The sequence below is a fragment of the Colletotrichum navitas genome (assembly GCF_030913465.1).
Source record: "Colletotrichum navitas strain CBS 125086 chromosome Unknown LY79scaffold_15, whole genome shotgun sequence".
Lineage (NCBI taxonomy): Eukaryota > Fungi > Ascomycota > Sordariomycetes > Glomerellales > Glomerellaceae > Colletotrichum > Colletotrichum navitas.
Genome location: NW_026850561.1, coordinates 381,499 through 395,143, shown reverse-complemented (window position 1 = coordinate 395,143; position 13,645 = coordinate 381,499). Strand labels below are relative to the sequence as shown.

The 13,645-nt window shown below is 56.9% G+C and overlaps 5 protein-coding genes across 5 annotated transcripts; 4 read left to right on the top strand and 1 right to left on the bottom strand.

Moving 5' to 3' along the window:
• Positions 1 to 416: 416 nt before the first annotated feature.
• Positions 417 to 2,113, top strand: LY79DRAFT_510764 (UBX domain-containing protein; the record flags this gene model as incomplete). Its single annotated transcript, XM_060554190.1, has 2 exons — positions 417 to 990; positions 1,050 to 2,113. The coding sequence occupies 2 exons, from the start codon at positions 417 to 419 to the stop codon at positions 2,111 to 2,113; spliced, it is 1,638 nt and encodes a 545-aa protein (XP_060416582.1).
• Positions 2,114 to 3,353: 1,240 nt separating this feature from the next.
• LY79DRAFT_101799 (uncharacterized protein) lies at positions 3,354 to 4,590 on the bottom strand. The gene has a single exon (XM_060550630.1). It carries the CDS (start codon positions 4,389 to 4,391, stop codon positions 3,741 to 3,743), a length of 651 nt encoding a protein of 216 aa, XP_060416581.1. The 5' UTR covers positions 4,392 to 4,590; the 3' UTR covers positions 3,354 to 3,740.
• Positions 4,468 to 6,778, top strand: LY79DRAFT_667947 (kinase-like domain-containing protein; the record flags this gene model as incomplete). Its single annotated transcript, XM_060563456.1, has 4 exons — positions 4,468 to 4,549; positions 4,611 to 4,641; positions 4,728 to 5,044; positions 5,112 to 6,778. The coding sequence occupies 4 exons, from the start codon at positions 4,468 to 4,470 to the stop codon at positions 6,776 to 6,778; spliced, it is 2,097 nt and encodes a 698-aa protein (XP_060416580.1).
• A 2,504-nt stretch (positions 6,779 to 9,282) lies between these two features.
• On the top strand, positions 9,283 to 10,306 carry LY79DRAFT_667946 (uncharacterized protein; the record flags this gene model as incomplete). The annotated part of the gene is made up of 2 exons (XM_060563455.1): positions 9,283 to 9,580; positions 9,744 to 10,306. The coding sequence occupies 2 exons, from the start codon at positions 9,283 to 9,285 to the stop codon at positions 10,304 to 10,306; spliced, it is 861 nt and encodes a 286-aa protein (XP_060416579.1).
• Positions 10,307 to 12,265: 1,959 nt separating this feature from the next.
• Positions 12,266 to 13,636, top strand: LY79DRAFT_546755 (uncharacterized protein). Its single transcript, XM_060557259.1, has 2 exons — positions 12,266 to 13,415; positions 13,575 to 13,636. The coding sequence occupies exon 1, from the start codon at positions 12,561 to 12,563 to the stop codon at positions 13,404 to 13,406; it is 846 nt and encodes a 281-aa protein (XP_060416578.1). The 5' UTR covers positions 12,266 to 12,560; the 3' UTR covers positions 13,407 to 13,415; positions 13,575 to 13,636.
• Positions 13,637 to 13,645: the final 9 nt, after the last annotated feature.

Sequence of the window (13,645 nt, the reverse complement as noted above, 5' to 3'; positions counted from 1 at the left end):
TTTGTTCTTTTCGTTTATTTGTTTTTCTGACAACGTGCCCAGTAAACTCGACTCAGGGACAGGTCATCGCACAAACCATACAAAATACAAACGCACCTATAACTACCCCTCGCTCGCACCCTGCATCCCACACCGGACTTTAGCACTTGCGGGCCAAGGTGGGGCAGAGGAGAGAGATAGAGAGAGAGGGAGAGAGAGGTGCCATCGACTGCCAGGGCCTTTCCTGCATCCACGGATCTTTCTGACCGCTACCTCGGGAGAAGGGAAAAAAACCAAAAACCAAAAAAAGAAACCAAAGACTCAAACACCTCCTCGAGCTTCACTCTTCTACCTCGTACGACGAAGTACTCCCCACGAGGCCAGATACACTTTACTCACCAACGTCTTGCAGCTTTCGGCAAGCACAGCCCCTCATCATGGACGAGGACATCTCTAACTTCGTCGCCATTACGGCTGCCAGTCCAGAGGCCGCACGCGGCTTCCTGGAGATGGCAAACAACAACCTCGAACAGGCCATCCAGCTCTTCTTCGAGAGCCCCGACATCCAGAACAGCTTCAACACAGTGCCTGCTGCCACCTCGTCAACAGCGCCCCCAGTGCCCGCTAGCACCCGGCCCAACGTTGGACGCCAAGACGACCGTGGCGTCATTCACATCGACAGCGACGATGACCGCGATACTGCCATGACGGTCGACGACATGGACGATAACTTTGGACAAGACGACTCTGACGTCGCGGCTATCGCCCGCAACGCGCAGGAGGAGGAAGACGCCGCCATGGCCAAGAGACTACAGGAGGAGCTATACGGAGGTGGCTCCGGCGGTGTTGGTGGCGGCGGCGTCCTCGGTGGTCAGGATGACGTCAGGTCACCCATTGCAAGAACCACAGAAACGCTGGTTGGAGGCTACGAAGGCGATGACGGCGTGGACATGGACACCATTATCCGGGCGCAGATGAGGCAGAGAGAGGCGGCCAGAGCTGCTGCCCGAGGTACGTTCCTGGCGAGGTGTTGAGCCGACGGCTCCCATTACTGACGTTGTACGCTACAGGCGGCTCTAGGAATCCTTTCAGCCACAACCTGTCGATCTGGGAAGATGACAGCCCGACCCCTGCTCAACCGTCCCAGGCAGCTCCGAGCGAAGGCGGCGCCCGTGCCCAGCGACTCGCTGAACTGTTCCGACCTCCCTACGACATCATGTCCAGACTGGACTGGGACGAAGCGAGGCAGGAGGGCAAAGACGAGAAGAAGTGGATAATGGTCAACCTCCAAGACATGAGCGACTTTAACTGCCAGGCTCTGAATCGGGACATTTGGAAGGACGCGGCGGTTCGCCAGCTGCTGGAGGAGAGCTTCATCTTTCTTCAGTACGACAGAAGCGCCATGGCGGCGCAGCAATACATCAACTTTTACTTCCACCACAGCGGACACGAGAACCCCGATAACTACCCGCACGTTGCCATCATCGACCCGAGGACAGGAGAGCAGGTCAAGGTGTGGAGCGGACGGCCGTTCCCCAGCGCCTCCGAGTTCCACGCCCAGCTGGCCGAGTTCCTGGACCGCTACAGCTTGGCGGCCAACAGCAAGAACCCCGTGGTGGACCAGGCGGCGCCGCGGCCCAAGACGGTCGACGTCGACCGGATGACGGAGGAGGAGATGCTCGAGATGGCGTTGCAGAACAGCCTCGCGGCGTCCAACGGCGGCAGCAGCTCCAAGCCCACGCCAAGCGTGGTCGATCCTGACGCGCTGACCAAGTCAGAGTCTCCCAAGGGCGAGACAGCAGGCGCTGCGGCGGAGGCGGCAGCGCCGCCGAGCATCTGGGCTAAGATTGCCAGCGACAAGCCGCACACGGAGCCCGAGAACAACCCAGCCACGACGACGCGGATACAGTTCCGTCATCCTACCGGACGCGTCATCCGGCGATTCAACCTGGACGACCCGGTCAGGCGCATTTACGAGTGGCTCAAGGCTGAGCCGCTGGAGGGCAAGGACGGCATCGAGTTTGAGCTAAAGCGCATGCCCCAGGGCCAGGACTTGATTGAAGAGCTCGAAAAGACCATCCTAGAGGCCGGGCTCAAGCAGGGAACTGTCATGATCGAGTTCATCGAGGACTAGACCCCGATGAGTGGTTCAGTTGAGGGGCTCCTTTGTCTTGTGGCGAGGGCGAGCGGCGGCAGAGAGACGACATTTGATTTAGGGGGGCAAAGATGCATCCCACCAAGGCCGAAGTGAGAGGGCCGGCCATGGCCAACAGATGGGGTACAGCACGGGGGGGAGGAGGCTTTCCCCATTGATTTCGAGGGTTCGTTCGTTTGGGATCTTTGTTTTCTTCTTTCATTACTCACGCATACCATGACCATGACAATGTGACGGCATCGGCTGGTGGCCATCGAGGGCGGGCAGGGATGCAGTTCGGCTAAGACAGGGGCAGAAGGGGCCGATGAGTGCCTCGGAAGACAAGCCAAGGGTAGACGATTACGGCATCAATAGACGCTGGAGGCCAAGACAGCTCGAATACGGGAAAGGCGATCGATGTATGTGATGATGGTTTTGTGAGACGTGAACAAGAGATGTACTGGTGCAGGTGCTGATGCAGGTGTCGGTGTTAGTGCCCCCGGCCGGGGACAGTCGGTCCATGTTGCGCGCCTCGATCCCCAGACTCGTTGTTCCACTTCCCGGGGATGTGCGAGGCATGGGTCCAGAGGATAACAACGTCGACGACGTTTACCTGAAAGGTATGGGCGTTTCACGGCAAGGGCAGACTAAGCTCCGTTGGGACGGTGGCGCGTCGCGTGGCCATTCAGTCGAGCATTGCGGACGGATTCCCGGACGGGGCCGTGTCACCGCGGACGAGGGGGAACAATTTTGGGAGGTGCAAAGCATTGGATAAGCCTTGAGGTGGTCTGTGCACTCTCGCTTGTGATAGCCGTTGTTTTGGCTGCCGGGGGGTCGCTGACGTTTTACTGGACAAGGAGCGCAAATCAACACCTAGGGTGGGGGAAAGTCGAGATCAACAGCAACAACAACGGTTGCTGGTGAACCGACCCCTCGGTTGCGCACCCAAGGTACCGAGTCCGCATTGTATCTGGTATCCGTAAACATTGGGTGGGAAATGCCCAATGAGGACGCACACACACATACATACGCGCACACAAAACATTCACAACGGTCTGGAACCAGAAGTTGCGGGGGAAAAGTCGCAGCAGCCCCGATAAGTTTGCTTTCCAGGAACGGGTCAAGAAAATAAGCGCGCCTCCTTCTTTGTGCCATTTCGTCTAGTCTGGTCTCGTCTGGTCTGGTTCTGGTCTGCCTCTATTACCCCACACTCTGCCTCGTGTGTATGTTCATTCATCGGCCCGTCTCTCTCTTCTCAAAGTACCTTACTTACTTAGCTAGCTGCTTCCCTCCCTCATCTTTCTTCCCGTCTCCGTCACGACCTCTTGCGCAGATGATCTAGGCTAGCTGAAGTCGCGCACACAACCCAACCAACGGACACACCTCAGAGACGGGACAGACTCCCCTGCTGGCCAATTGCACCCCACGATTCTCACTTTGTTTCTTTTTCGGTGCCCCCCCATCCCTTCCCTTGGGCCTAGGCTGCGACCACCTCATCTTACCTTGGAGTTCCGTCTGCTTGTTTAGCTTCATGGTGATTCCCTAGTGTAATTGGGGCATTGACGTTGTCTAAGCACACCCAGACGTGCACCCAATTTGCGAGGAACGCGAATCCCACTGGCCCGCTTTACGGTGTCTCACCGACGGCGCTGTAACCTGGAACTTGGATTGGGATACCTATTCCATTCCTCTGCTGCCTCCTTGAAGAAAACGAGAGACAAGGGGCCCAGAGACAAGAGGCAAAGCTACGACACGACCGACGTACGACTGCCGCCGCCCACTTCCCTTGGGACCTAATCACCGTTAGGCCCAGCCCGACGCTCTGCAGCAGCCCGGCTAACTTTTCTCTTTCCAGGTTACCTTTTCTTCCGGCGTACTCGACCGACATCATAACGGACGGATCCTGTCTGTGGCCCTTCTTGTAGGCACGCTCCATTCCACCTCGATAACGACGACAACGACGACGACAATCGCATCCCGCCGCTGTCCCCCCACTGCCTGCTGCCGCTTTGCTCAACTCCAACGCCGGGGTCCCCTCTTCGACCTCTTCCTTGCTCACCCCCCACCCTCGTCCAAAGTCCAAATCCAGACGAGAAAGCGAGACTTTCTTGCCCCAAACTACACTCGAATTTCCCAGACGGCCTCTCTTGTCGGCGCCACGAGAGACGAACCGTCGGGAGGCACCCACGAACCGCCACAGCGACCGTACATAGCTGACGAGTCCCCCCGCGATACTGCCATTGCGCTCGTACCACGCAAACGACTCTGTCCACGACATATTCTACTACCTCTTCAATTGCTCAACCTACGAAACAGCGCCAAGCTGAGCTCGGCGCCTTCTGTATACTGCAAACATGGGTGATCGCGAAAGAGGTACCGATGAGAGCAATGAGGCCCTTGACCCAAGCCTGCTCTATACGAAGGAGTACTGCATCGGTATGCGCCGCCCCCCCGGACACCTCTCTTACTACGTTCGCTGACACTCAGTTTTCTCAAGGCGGAGGAAGTTTTGGCAAGGTCTACAAAGGGTAAGCAACAATCAGCAATCCCACGCTGGGGGGAGGAGCTCGTACGCTAGTCTGATCAAAGAATGCTGACCACCCCCTCCATGTAGAGTTGATAGGCGCACTGGCCATGCCGTGGCCATCAAGATCATCGACATAGAGAGCGCCGAAGACGAGGTCGAAGACATCATCCAGGAGATCGCCATCCTGTCCGAGCTGCAGTCGCCCTATGTCACGAAATACTACGGCTCCTACGCCAAGGGGGCCGAGCTATGGATTGTAATGGAGTTCTGCGCCGGAGGCAGCTGCGCAGACCTGATGAAGCCGGGCCTGATTGGGGAAGACTACATTGCCATCATCATACGCGAATTGCTTCTCGGTCTCGACTACTTGCACTCCGATAAGAAGTTGCATCGCGACGTCAAGGGTAAGTCCAGAACGGGGCGCCGAGGACGCTTCGTCTCGTCGAGAAAATGCTGACGTACTATTACCAGCCGCGAACGTCCTGCTTAGCTCCAATGGCCAGGTCAAGCTTGCCGACTTTGGCGTCTCCGGCCAGCTCTCTGCCACCATGACCAAGAAGAACACCTTTGTCGGCACTCCTTTCTGGATGGCGCCCGAGGTCATCAAGCAGTCGGGCTACGATCACAAAGCAGACGTCTGGTCGCTCGGCATCACCGCGCTGGAGCTTGCCAACGGCGAGCCGCCCTACGCTGACATCCACCCCATGAAGGTGCTTTTTCTGATCCCCAAGAACCCGCCACCGCGCCTCGAGGGCAATTTTACAAAGGCGTTTAAGGATTTCGTTGAGGTGTGCCTGCAACGGGACCCGAAGGAACGGCCCACAGCCAAGGATCTGCTGAAGCACCCCTTTATACGCCGCGCTAAGAAGACGAGCTATCTTACCGAGCTGATTGAAAGACACTCCCGGTGGGCCGCGACACACAAGGGTGACGACGACGAAAGCGACCAAGGGGGCGACGAGTACTATGAACGCCAGCAGGTTGACGAGGACATGTGGGACTTTGGCACCGTAAGGCTTGTCGGGGACCGTGCTGGTGTTGTTCCTCGACCGGGACTCGGCGCCCTGGACGAATCAGCCACCAACGCTAGAGCCGCCAGGTCCTTGGAGAACGCGGATGATTACGGCGAGCGGTCAAGAGACAACAGCCCTACCAAGATTCGCGATTTCAGCCGCGAACTTGCCGTAGCCTCGGATACTCTCAAGGCAGCAAGCGCCAACACCGGGACATCTCGCCAGGCATCGCCACAACGAAAGCCTGTAGCGACAAATGTAACCCAGCCGCCGGCCAAGGCACCTCTTCCAACGTCGCCGGAAAAGATACAGAGAGCCCCAGAGACACCGCGGCCCGTTTCTCGTCTGATTCCACCTGCCGTCCCCGTCAGTCAGTCTCCGGACTACGACCGCGAACTGCAAGCTCAGCTGCAAAAGGACATGGGCCTACTGAGTCTAGGCCCCGTGATCCAGCCGGCGGAATCGCCGACCCAGGAGACGACGCCGCGGCCGCCTCCTCACGGGCCCCGGCCTCATAACAACAACAACAACAACAACAACAGCAGCAACAAGGTGACGCCCATTAGTCTCCCAGAGATTCCGCCATACCGCGGAAACCCGCAACCGCAGCAAGCGCCGACCAGGATACCGAGCCAGCCGCCCGGTGGGCAGCAATATCGCCAGCCCTCCGGGCAAGTGCCGGCTCCTCTGGCCAAGACTCATGCTCTGCCCTCCAAAACGCAAATACCCACACCGGAACCGGTGACCCCTTCTGCGTTCCCTGCGCCCGCGCCGTCCAATCCGAACGGAGAGCTCGACGCGCTCAACGATGTCATCTTCCCTGCGCTCGAAGAGGCGCTGAAGAGGAGGCAAATCAGGTTGCAACAGGTTTTCCGGCCCCACCAGAGCTCGTCTAGCACTGTCGCCATGAACCAGGTGACTCCCAAGCAACAGAGGGCGGAGGCGGCCCACGAGAAACTGCGCAAGCTTGTATATAAGCTCGCCCATGTGTGCAAGGAGATTGATCACTATGACAAGGCGGAGCCCGTTGGCATGGGAAGGGATGTGGGCACTTTCCTAGAAGGACTCTTGGAGGAGATTTTGGTCAGGGTTGAACCCCTCGACGAGGATGACATTGAGGCGTGAACCGTCTGACGGCCTAGGCGAGTTTGTGTGAGACGGGATTCTAGACAGGGGACATGCTTGACGGGGCTGGCGGCGACACGCTTCGACGCTCGGGAGTCACCGTTGGGATGAAAGATGGGAATGGACGGCAATTGCTGCAAATCCTGTTGACGACACAAGACAATGATGGACGGCGTTCTGGAGGATATGATTTGGCACATGAGAGACCAAAGACTTCATTATGAGAGAGAAGGCATCGAGGGGCTATTGAGATGAGTTAGACGACAGACATGCACGACGCGACGGCCGCTTGGCTCGTCTCTCTCCTTCCAGCCCGTTATTCAGACTTTCAGCAACCGACGGGTGGCGAGTCTAGCATTTGAGGGATGGAGGGAGGGAAGGAAGGAAGGAAGGAATCAAGACACCATTTTTCTATTTCCCTTTATATTATACCCAGAGCCTACCAATAATAGAGTAAGTTCTCTCTCTCACTCTCTCCGAGACCCCACGAGTAAGCCAATGCAGATGCGATGGAAAGCACACAAGGTTGCAGAGAGGGCTGGGGGCTCGAACGTTCCTGGCTGGGCATCATGGATGACACGGGAGGGTGTATCTTGTGTGGCTTGAACCTATACTGGTGAACCTTGGAACTCTTTCTCCAGCGAGGGGGATGATGTCAAAAGCCGCCGATACGCGAGAATCTGCGGTGGCCTTGCACGATGTGGACCCGACGGCCCTGTAAGGCGAACTCTGTGGCTGTTAACGAAGGCCGAGCTAACAATCATCAAAGTCATCGATTCGACGGGGTTCACGGTAGTGACGTTGGTGTTGGTGGCATCACTTAAGGACTACTCCGAGGGGGAAGGGGAGGGAGCGGTTGGGTTCACCGTGGCGTTGCAACTCGAGGGTCAAGATGATTGTCTGTTCTGGAATCCGTGCGTGAATCGTCTTCCAAACGTGCCTGTATCCACGACAGACCCTTGTCTGCGGCTGAAGAAGAGGGCAGAGATATCGGAAAAATAAAGGGAACGTTGGATTCCCCCAGACAGCGCGCGTACGGGCAGAGGAAGGGTGTCGCAAACACCGACCAGACGATGTGAAACCAGAACCAGGCCCCGGCGGCGAGAGAGAAAGATGTTGCTTCTCTCTCACTCGCTTTATCCCCCTTCCCCCATGCTGCAGATACCCCGGGTGGACGACTGCGGGCGAGTCATGGACCCCTTGAGGTGGCAGATCGCCCGCCACCCACGAGGCGCATTGACGATGGTGGCTGGCCCTGCTGGGCGAAGGTTGACATGGGGGTATTTTCTGGGACGGGACGAGTCAACCGTGCTTTCGGGATGAGACGCTGGGCACCACTGCAGGGGAAGTGGTGTGAGAGGCCTTGGTTCATGGGAGCAATCCCCCGCCTCCGGCCAAGGGACTTCCCCAGAGGTCGAAGAAGGCCTGAAAGACGACAGGATGAATGTGTCAAACGTTGGGGGTCACTGGACCCCCAGGCTGTAGGAAGAAACAGCGTGGGAATTATGGATCTGACAGAAAGGGAGCCAGTATAGAGGATCGAGGTCCCTGGATGAGGAGGAGGAGGAGGAGGAGGAGGGGGGGAGGGGAGTGGCTTTGGGATATGCGACCTCTCTCATAAGGCACGGCTGCGCCGCCGCTCTTCCACATGGCCGTTCTTCTCTTTGGAAAGGTTTCCGGACGTTCCTTGCAACTCATCTCTCTCTTTCCAAGATGTCAACGTGTTGACTGCGTCCATCAGCGGAATCCACGATGAAGATCCTCAAGCAGGGAAGAAGAAGAGGGATCTCCCCCCGACTCTCCGTTTCACTCTTATCGCGCTGATCCTATCACCGCCCACCTGCCTCTCTATCATCACATACTTTGGCTACGAGGATAATCTTAATCCCCCAGCAGAGGAGGATTGAGGTTCCCTGTTTCACTCCTTGGCCAGGCCGCCTCTCTCCGTCACGCCTCACACCTCGTTTGACAAATCATTGCCGTCCGTTCTCTCTCAGCTATATTGGACCAGTTCGTAGTTCCCTGGAATACAGAGGGCGGGGATATAAGCGTTGTAGCAGCTCCGGAAAGCGTTACTTACCCATCAAACCTGGGCCTCTACTATTGCTCGTCCGGCATCACATCGCCGCCTCATGATCAACTTGTACCACTGAAGGCCGGGCACACCTGCTCCCCTTCGCCACCCGCTCTCTCTTCCCTCCATTTGCTCCCTCTTCCATCCACTCACAGCAGCTTGGGGACTAAGCCTCGAGCTTGTTCTTTAATCATCGCCTGTTCACACCATCGGAACCTTCCCGCACACGTCGATCAACTGTTGCTCTGATTGTCTATCCCGAAAAAAGCCTGCCTGGGTCTCGACCATACTCAAATGACCAACCAAACCCTTCCCACACATTCAGATTCTTCAAGTGCTCGGAGGAGAACTCTGGGCTTGTCATCACCTCCAATCTCACATCCACTCCTCCGGTCCTCCGAATATTGATTCCGACGGCAGACGCATCGCTATGAAGACAACAACGACACGGGCAGTGCTGCTCGCTCTCCTCAGCGGCAGCAGGTTCACGGCTGGTTCCCGGGTCGAGGCACAGCTGTGCTTCTTCCCCGGCGGCGTGCAGGCCCGGGATGTGCCGTGCGATCCCACGGCTGAAGTCAGCATGTGCTGCGGCAGCGTCAACGCGTGCTTGAGCAACGGGCTGTGTAAGCTCGAGGAGACGACCAACAACACGGGCGTCGCGTACGCGCGGGGCACGTGCTCCGACCCGACGTGGCAGAGCCCGGTTTGTCCACAGAACTGCGTATTGAGTAAGTCTATATCCCTTGCTAGCACACGGAGGACGACGAAGAACGAAAAGCCAAGGAGGCTAGGACAGGCAAAAGATAAGAAACGGGGGGGAAGGAAGACAAAAAAGGGCAAATCATGAAAAGCGAATGTGACTGACAACCGCCCCCCTCCCCCCCTTCCCAGACCCCGACACGCGAACGAACAGGACGGCCTACGACTTCCGGTTCAACGGCGTGCAGGTGTGGCAGTGCGACAGCCAGGGGTACGGCGTGCCGGGAAAGTTCTGCTGTGAATCGGCGGCCGAGAAGACGCGATGCTGCAGCACGCCGACGGCCGTCTTCGGGCCCCTCATCCCCGCGACGCCGGGCAACGCCGCCGCCGTGCAGACGTACGAACCGAGCGCCGCCCAGGCCTCGCCGACGCAGACGTCGATGCCGATGCCGGGCGTGACGAGCAAGATCCCCGCCACGCCGGGCCAGGCGAACGCGAGCTCGTCGCCCACGGGGTCAGACGGCAGCAACAGCAGCAACGACAATGGGAGCGGCGGCGGCGGCGGCGGCGGCGGCGGAGGACAGGGGGGGGTTGGGAGCTTGGCGATCGTTGGCATGGGCGTCGGCGTGAGCATGGGCGGCACGCTGCTGGTCGCTGTGGGCGTCATACTCTGGCTCCGCAAGGAGAAGAAGAAGCAGTGGGGCGGCGCGGAGCTTGGCCCGGCGAGCACCCACGCCGGGCCCTTGGGCGATTGACCTTCTCGATCTGGCAACGGAGACGTGCTGCGTCTTTATCGCCACTCCCGGTCAGCGACCCTGAGTCGTCGGCTCTCACGGGTAGGGGGCAATGATCAGCGGAGCATCAGCTCGGGGGGTTGCCTTCGCACACGTGGGTGACAGCGGCGGGCGAGATGGGCAGGGCGCCCACGTGTGCAGTGCCTCAGCCCCCTCACGAATCGCGCGGTTCATAGCGTCCAAGTCACAGAAGGATGCAGAGAGCTGCGTGGCTCGCTTTCTCCGCTGGCGCAAAGAAGCTGCGCCTCTGGCTTGGCATGCCCGTGGGTATGGATTTCATGATCCGGCGGCGGAGTATGTATAGGTGGACTTGTGCCATTCCGGTGGCGGCGCGCTGTAGACCAGAGTGCCTGGCTGCGTAGTTGACATGCCACCATCGCGTCTGGAGGGAGGCGTCCAAATGAGGTGGGATGTCGTCGCTCATGGTCGTGTGTACCTGAAGGAAGTCATGGATACAGGGGATTTGAGGAAAACAGAGTTTGCTGCGACGTCTCGTCACGGATATTTGTCAATAAGACACATAGCAGAGGATCAATATAGCACCCATCCCGGGCTCGGTACACACTGCTGATTGGCGAGTTTCTTTTTTTGGTAGATTTGGGGCGTGGGCTCGTTCTCTTGGGGGGCTTTTGCAATCCTAAGGCTTGAGAGAATCGCGGGAGCGATTCGGGACACGTCAGTGTTGTTAGACTGAGCTTGTACCTCTTTGCCGAGCCCGAGAGTGGTTTCATGACTGGGGAGTTGGCACCCCGACTGGAAAGTTCGAGCTTCCAGCTGCTCATGTCGGCAGGCCCTTGGGTGTTCAGGTGATGTCTTGAGATGGCGCGAGAGTTGAAAGAAAGAAGAGGCGGAGGGGGGAAGGCATGGATGACTCCATAGCAACTCGATACAACTGGAACTTCGCTGGCATTCATTGAGGTGGGATTCCACTGACCCGAGACGAATCAGTACGCTACCGTGTCTTCTGTCTCGGGGACCCGCGATCGGGATAAGCAGAACAATCTACATGATCTACTCGGATGGATCCATAACAGGGACTGCTCAGCGGAGTACGGGGAGGCAATGGACGACAGAACATGATCTGCCATCCTTTGACACGCGACGCAATGCCAAAGTGCCCCATAGAGATGACGAAGTAGCCGTACCGGGAGGAAAGCCACGCTCCCCTTACAACAGCAATCCCGGTCCGAAGTGCCCCCGGGGGTCTCCCGGCCGAGCTCCGCATCGGAATAGGGGAACGGTCTCAAGTCGGCTCGCTTTGGTGTCTATGCCGGTGCATCCAGTGCCGACCGACGTCGTCTTAGAAGAAAAACTAAAAAAACTAAAAAAGAAAGCCTAGTGACGACGCGTGCAGCTGAATTTTCTTTTCTTTTTCGGAGATTCAACGTGGTCACCAACTTGTTAGTGGTCACGATACTTCCACGCTAGCGGGAACCTTCAAGCATACTGCATTGACTACACATACCACAGACACTTTAACTCAACTACCTATATAGTTCAGCCCTTTGCAGTAGGGACCTTGCGGCTGTTCATGTGTTCCTTGGCACAATGGAGAAGCATAACCAAGCGTCCTGAGGCTTCAACTTCGCTGTACTGAACCCGGTAACATAAGCACTCGATTCCGATTTTGTGAATGATCCGGGACCCTTGTCTGATTGACCACCTCAAAGTCTAGCCATCGACTGATTGGAAAACGGTACCAAGCATGCTTGTCTGGCGCAGCACCACGATGCCTTCAATCATTGGCCAGAATGCCACAATCATGTCCCACAAAAACCGCCCGGGAGAATAGCAACCTGAATGCGGAAGGGGATCTTCCGAGATAAATCATTAGACAAATTAGCAATGATGTAATAAGCGCTAGTGGTTCGGTAGCAACATAGCAAACACTAGCCCCTACGAGTTGTAAATAGACGTAGTCTCTTACCAGAAGAACCTCAGTCAGCTTCGTGATATGAGAGATGAAGGCCAAGCAGCCACCTGCTAGGCGCTGCAAAGTTGACTGGACGTAAGCTGAGGTTATGTGACGTCAGGGGAGGTCTGGCATTCCAGTATTATTCAATACATGCTGAAAACTCCATGAGAAAGATCATAGTGCTGAGGAACCAGCGAAAACACATCAGTTGAAACCCTAGAATAACCCGCATCGCCGAATATTACTCCTTTGCATTATATCTACTCTTCCGGCGATAAGAACAAGATCGACGGCATCACAATGTTCGCCAATAAAGAGGCTGTCAAAGCCAGACGACAAGAAGAGGAGCAGAGAAGGAAAACAGAAGAGGGAGTACAGCTTCGGAAAAAGCAGGGACAAGACTCAGCGACCGGCGAGCAGGTGTGGTATTCTCGACGCGTCGAAGACGGATGCCAACTGCACTGGGCTATCATCACGCACGGCAACAGATACATACTTCGGCTACCCGATGGCATTCCGTCGCGAGAGAAAGTACCGGGCAGCACCTTCGAACCCCCGCGCGAGTACGAGGCCAAGGTGGTGCCATGGTCACTGAAAGAAGAGAGAAACCGGCTGCGAACGCTGGAGCTCACCAAGTCACGGGACAAGGGGCACACACAAGACTATACCGTCTGCCAGATTGGCTGGACGACTCTCACCAAGGAGGAGGTCAACGCCGAATGGGAAGCCGCACGCAAAGCACTCTCAGTGGACGCGCTTGGGTTCGACGACTGCCGAAACCTCCTCAAGAACTTTGCTTGCATCATCAAAAAGCCCGGCGGGTGTGCCTTGGACTACGACTGGTTCGCCGAGAGCCTCGAGATGCCGTCCCACAGGCTGCACGAGATCACCCCCGAGAAGGCTATCAAAGCCTTCCAGCACACGTTGCAAAATAGCGGGTGGCTACTAGGTGGCGCCGGCGCCGGAGCTGGGATTGTGTACGGTACTTATAAGGCAGGAGAGCACATGGCATCGATTGGGACGCAGGATGGCAACCCTGGTCTTGCAGCTAGCAGTGTTGAAGGGGTTTGCGCCGTCGGTTGGTGTTGTACCGGCTGCGACTGGTCTTGGTGTTTTTCATGTGCATGTCTAGCAGGAGCGTGCTAATTTCTCAAAGTATGTCATCTTTGATTTCTATCTGTTTTTACCCATCCACGATACCATCCTCCTCCCTTGCTACAAGCAGTAAGCTGCGCAGGATTCCAGTCGTTGGAAAGTAATTAGTATTAATGGCACTAGGTGCGCAGACTGTAATTAGACTGAACAAGCTCTTAGGCTGTACTGAACCTTTTGCGCATGATAAATGACCACAAAATGAGCAAATACCAGACACGCTGATATTCTGA

Coding starts and splice junctions, on each gene's coding strand:
- LY79DRAFT_101799 (XM_060550630.1), bottom strand. CDS start 4,391: ATGTCGTGGACAGAGTCGTTTGCGTGGTACGAGCGCAATGGCAGTATC.
- LY79DRAFT_546755 (XM_060557259.1), top strand. CDS start 12,561: ATGTTCGCCAATAAAGAGGCTGTCAAAGCCAGACGACAAGAAGAGGAG.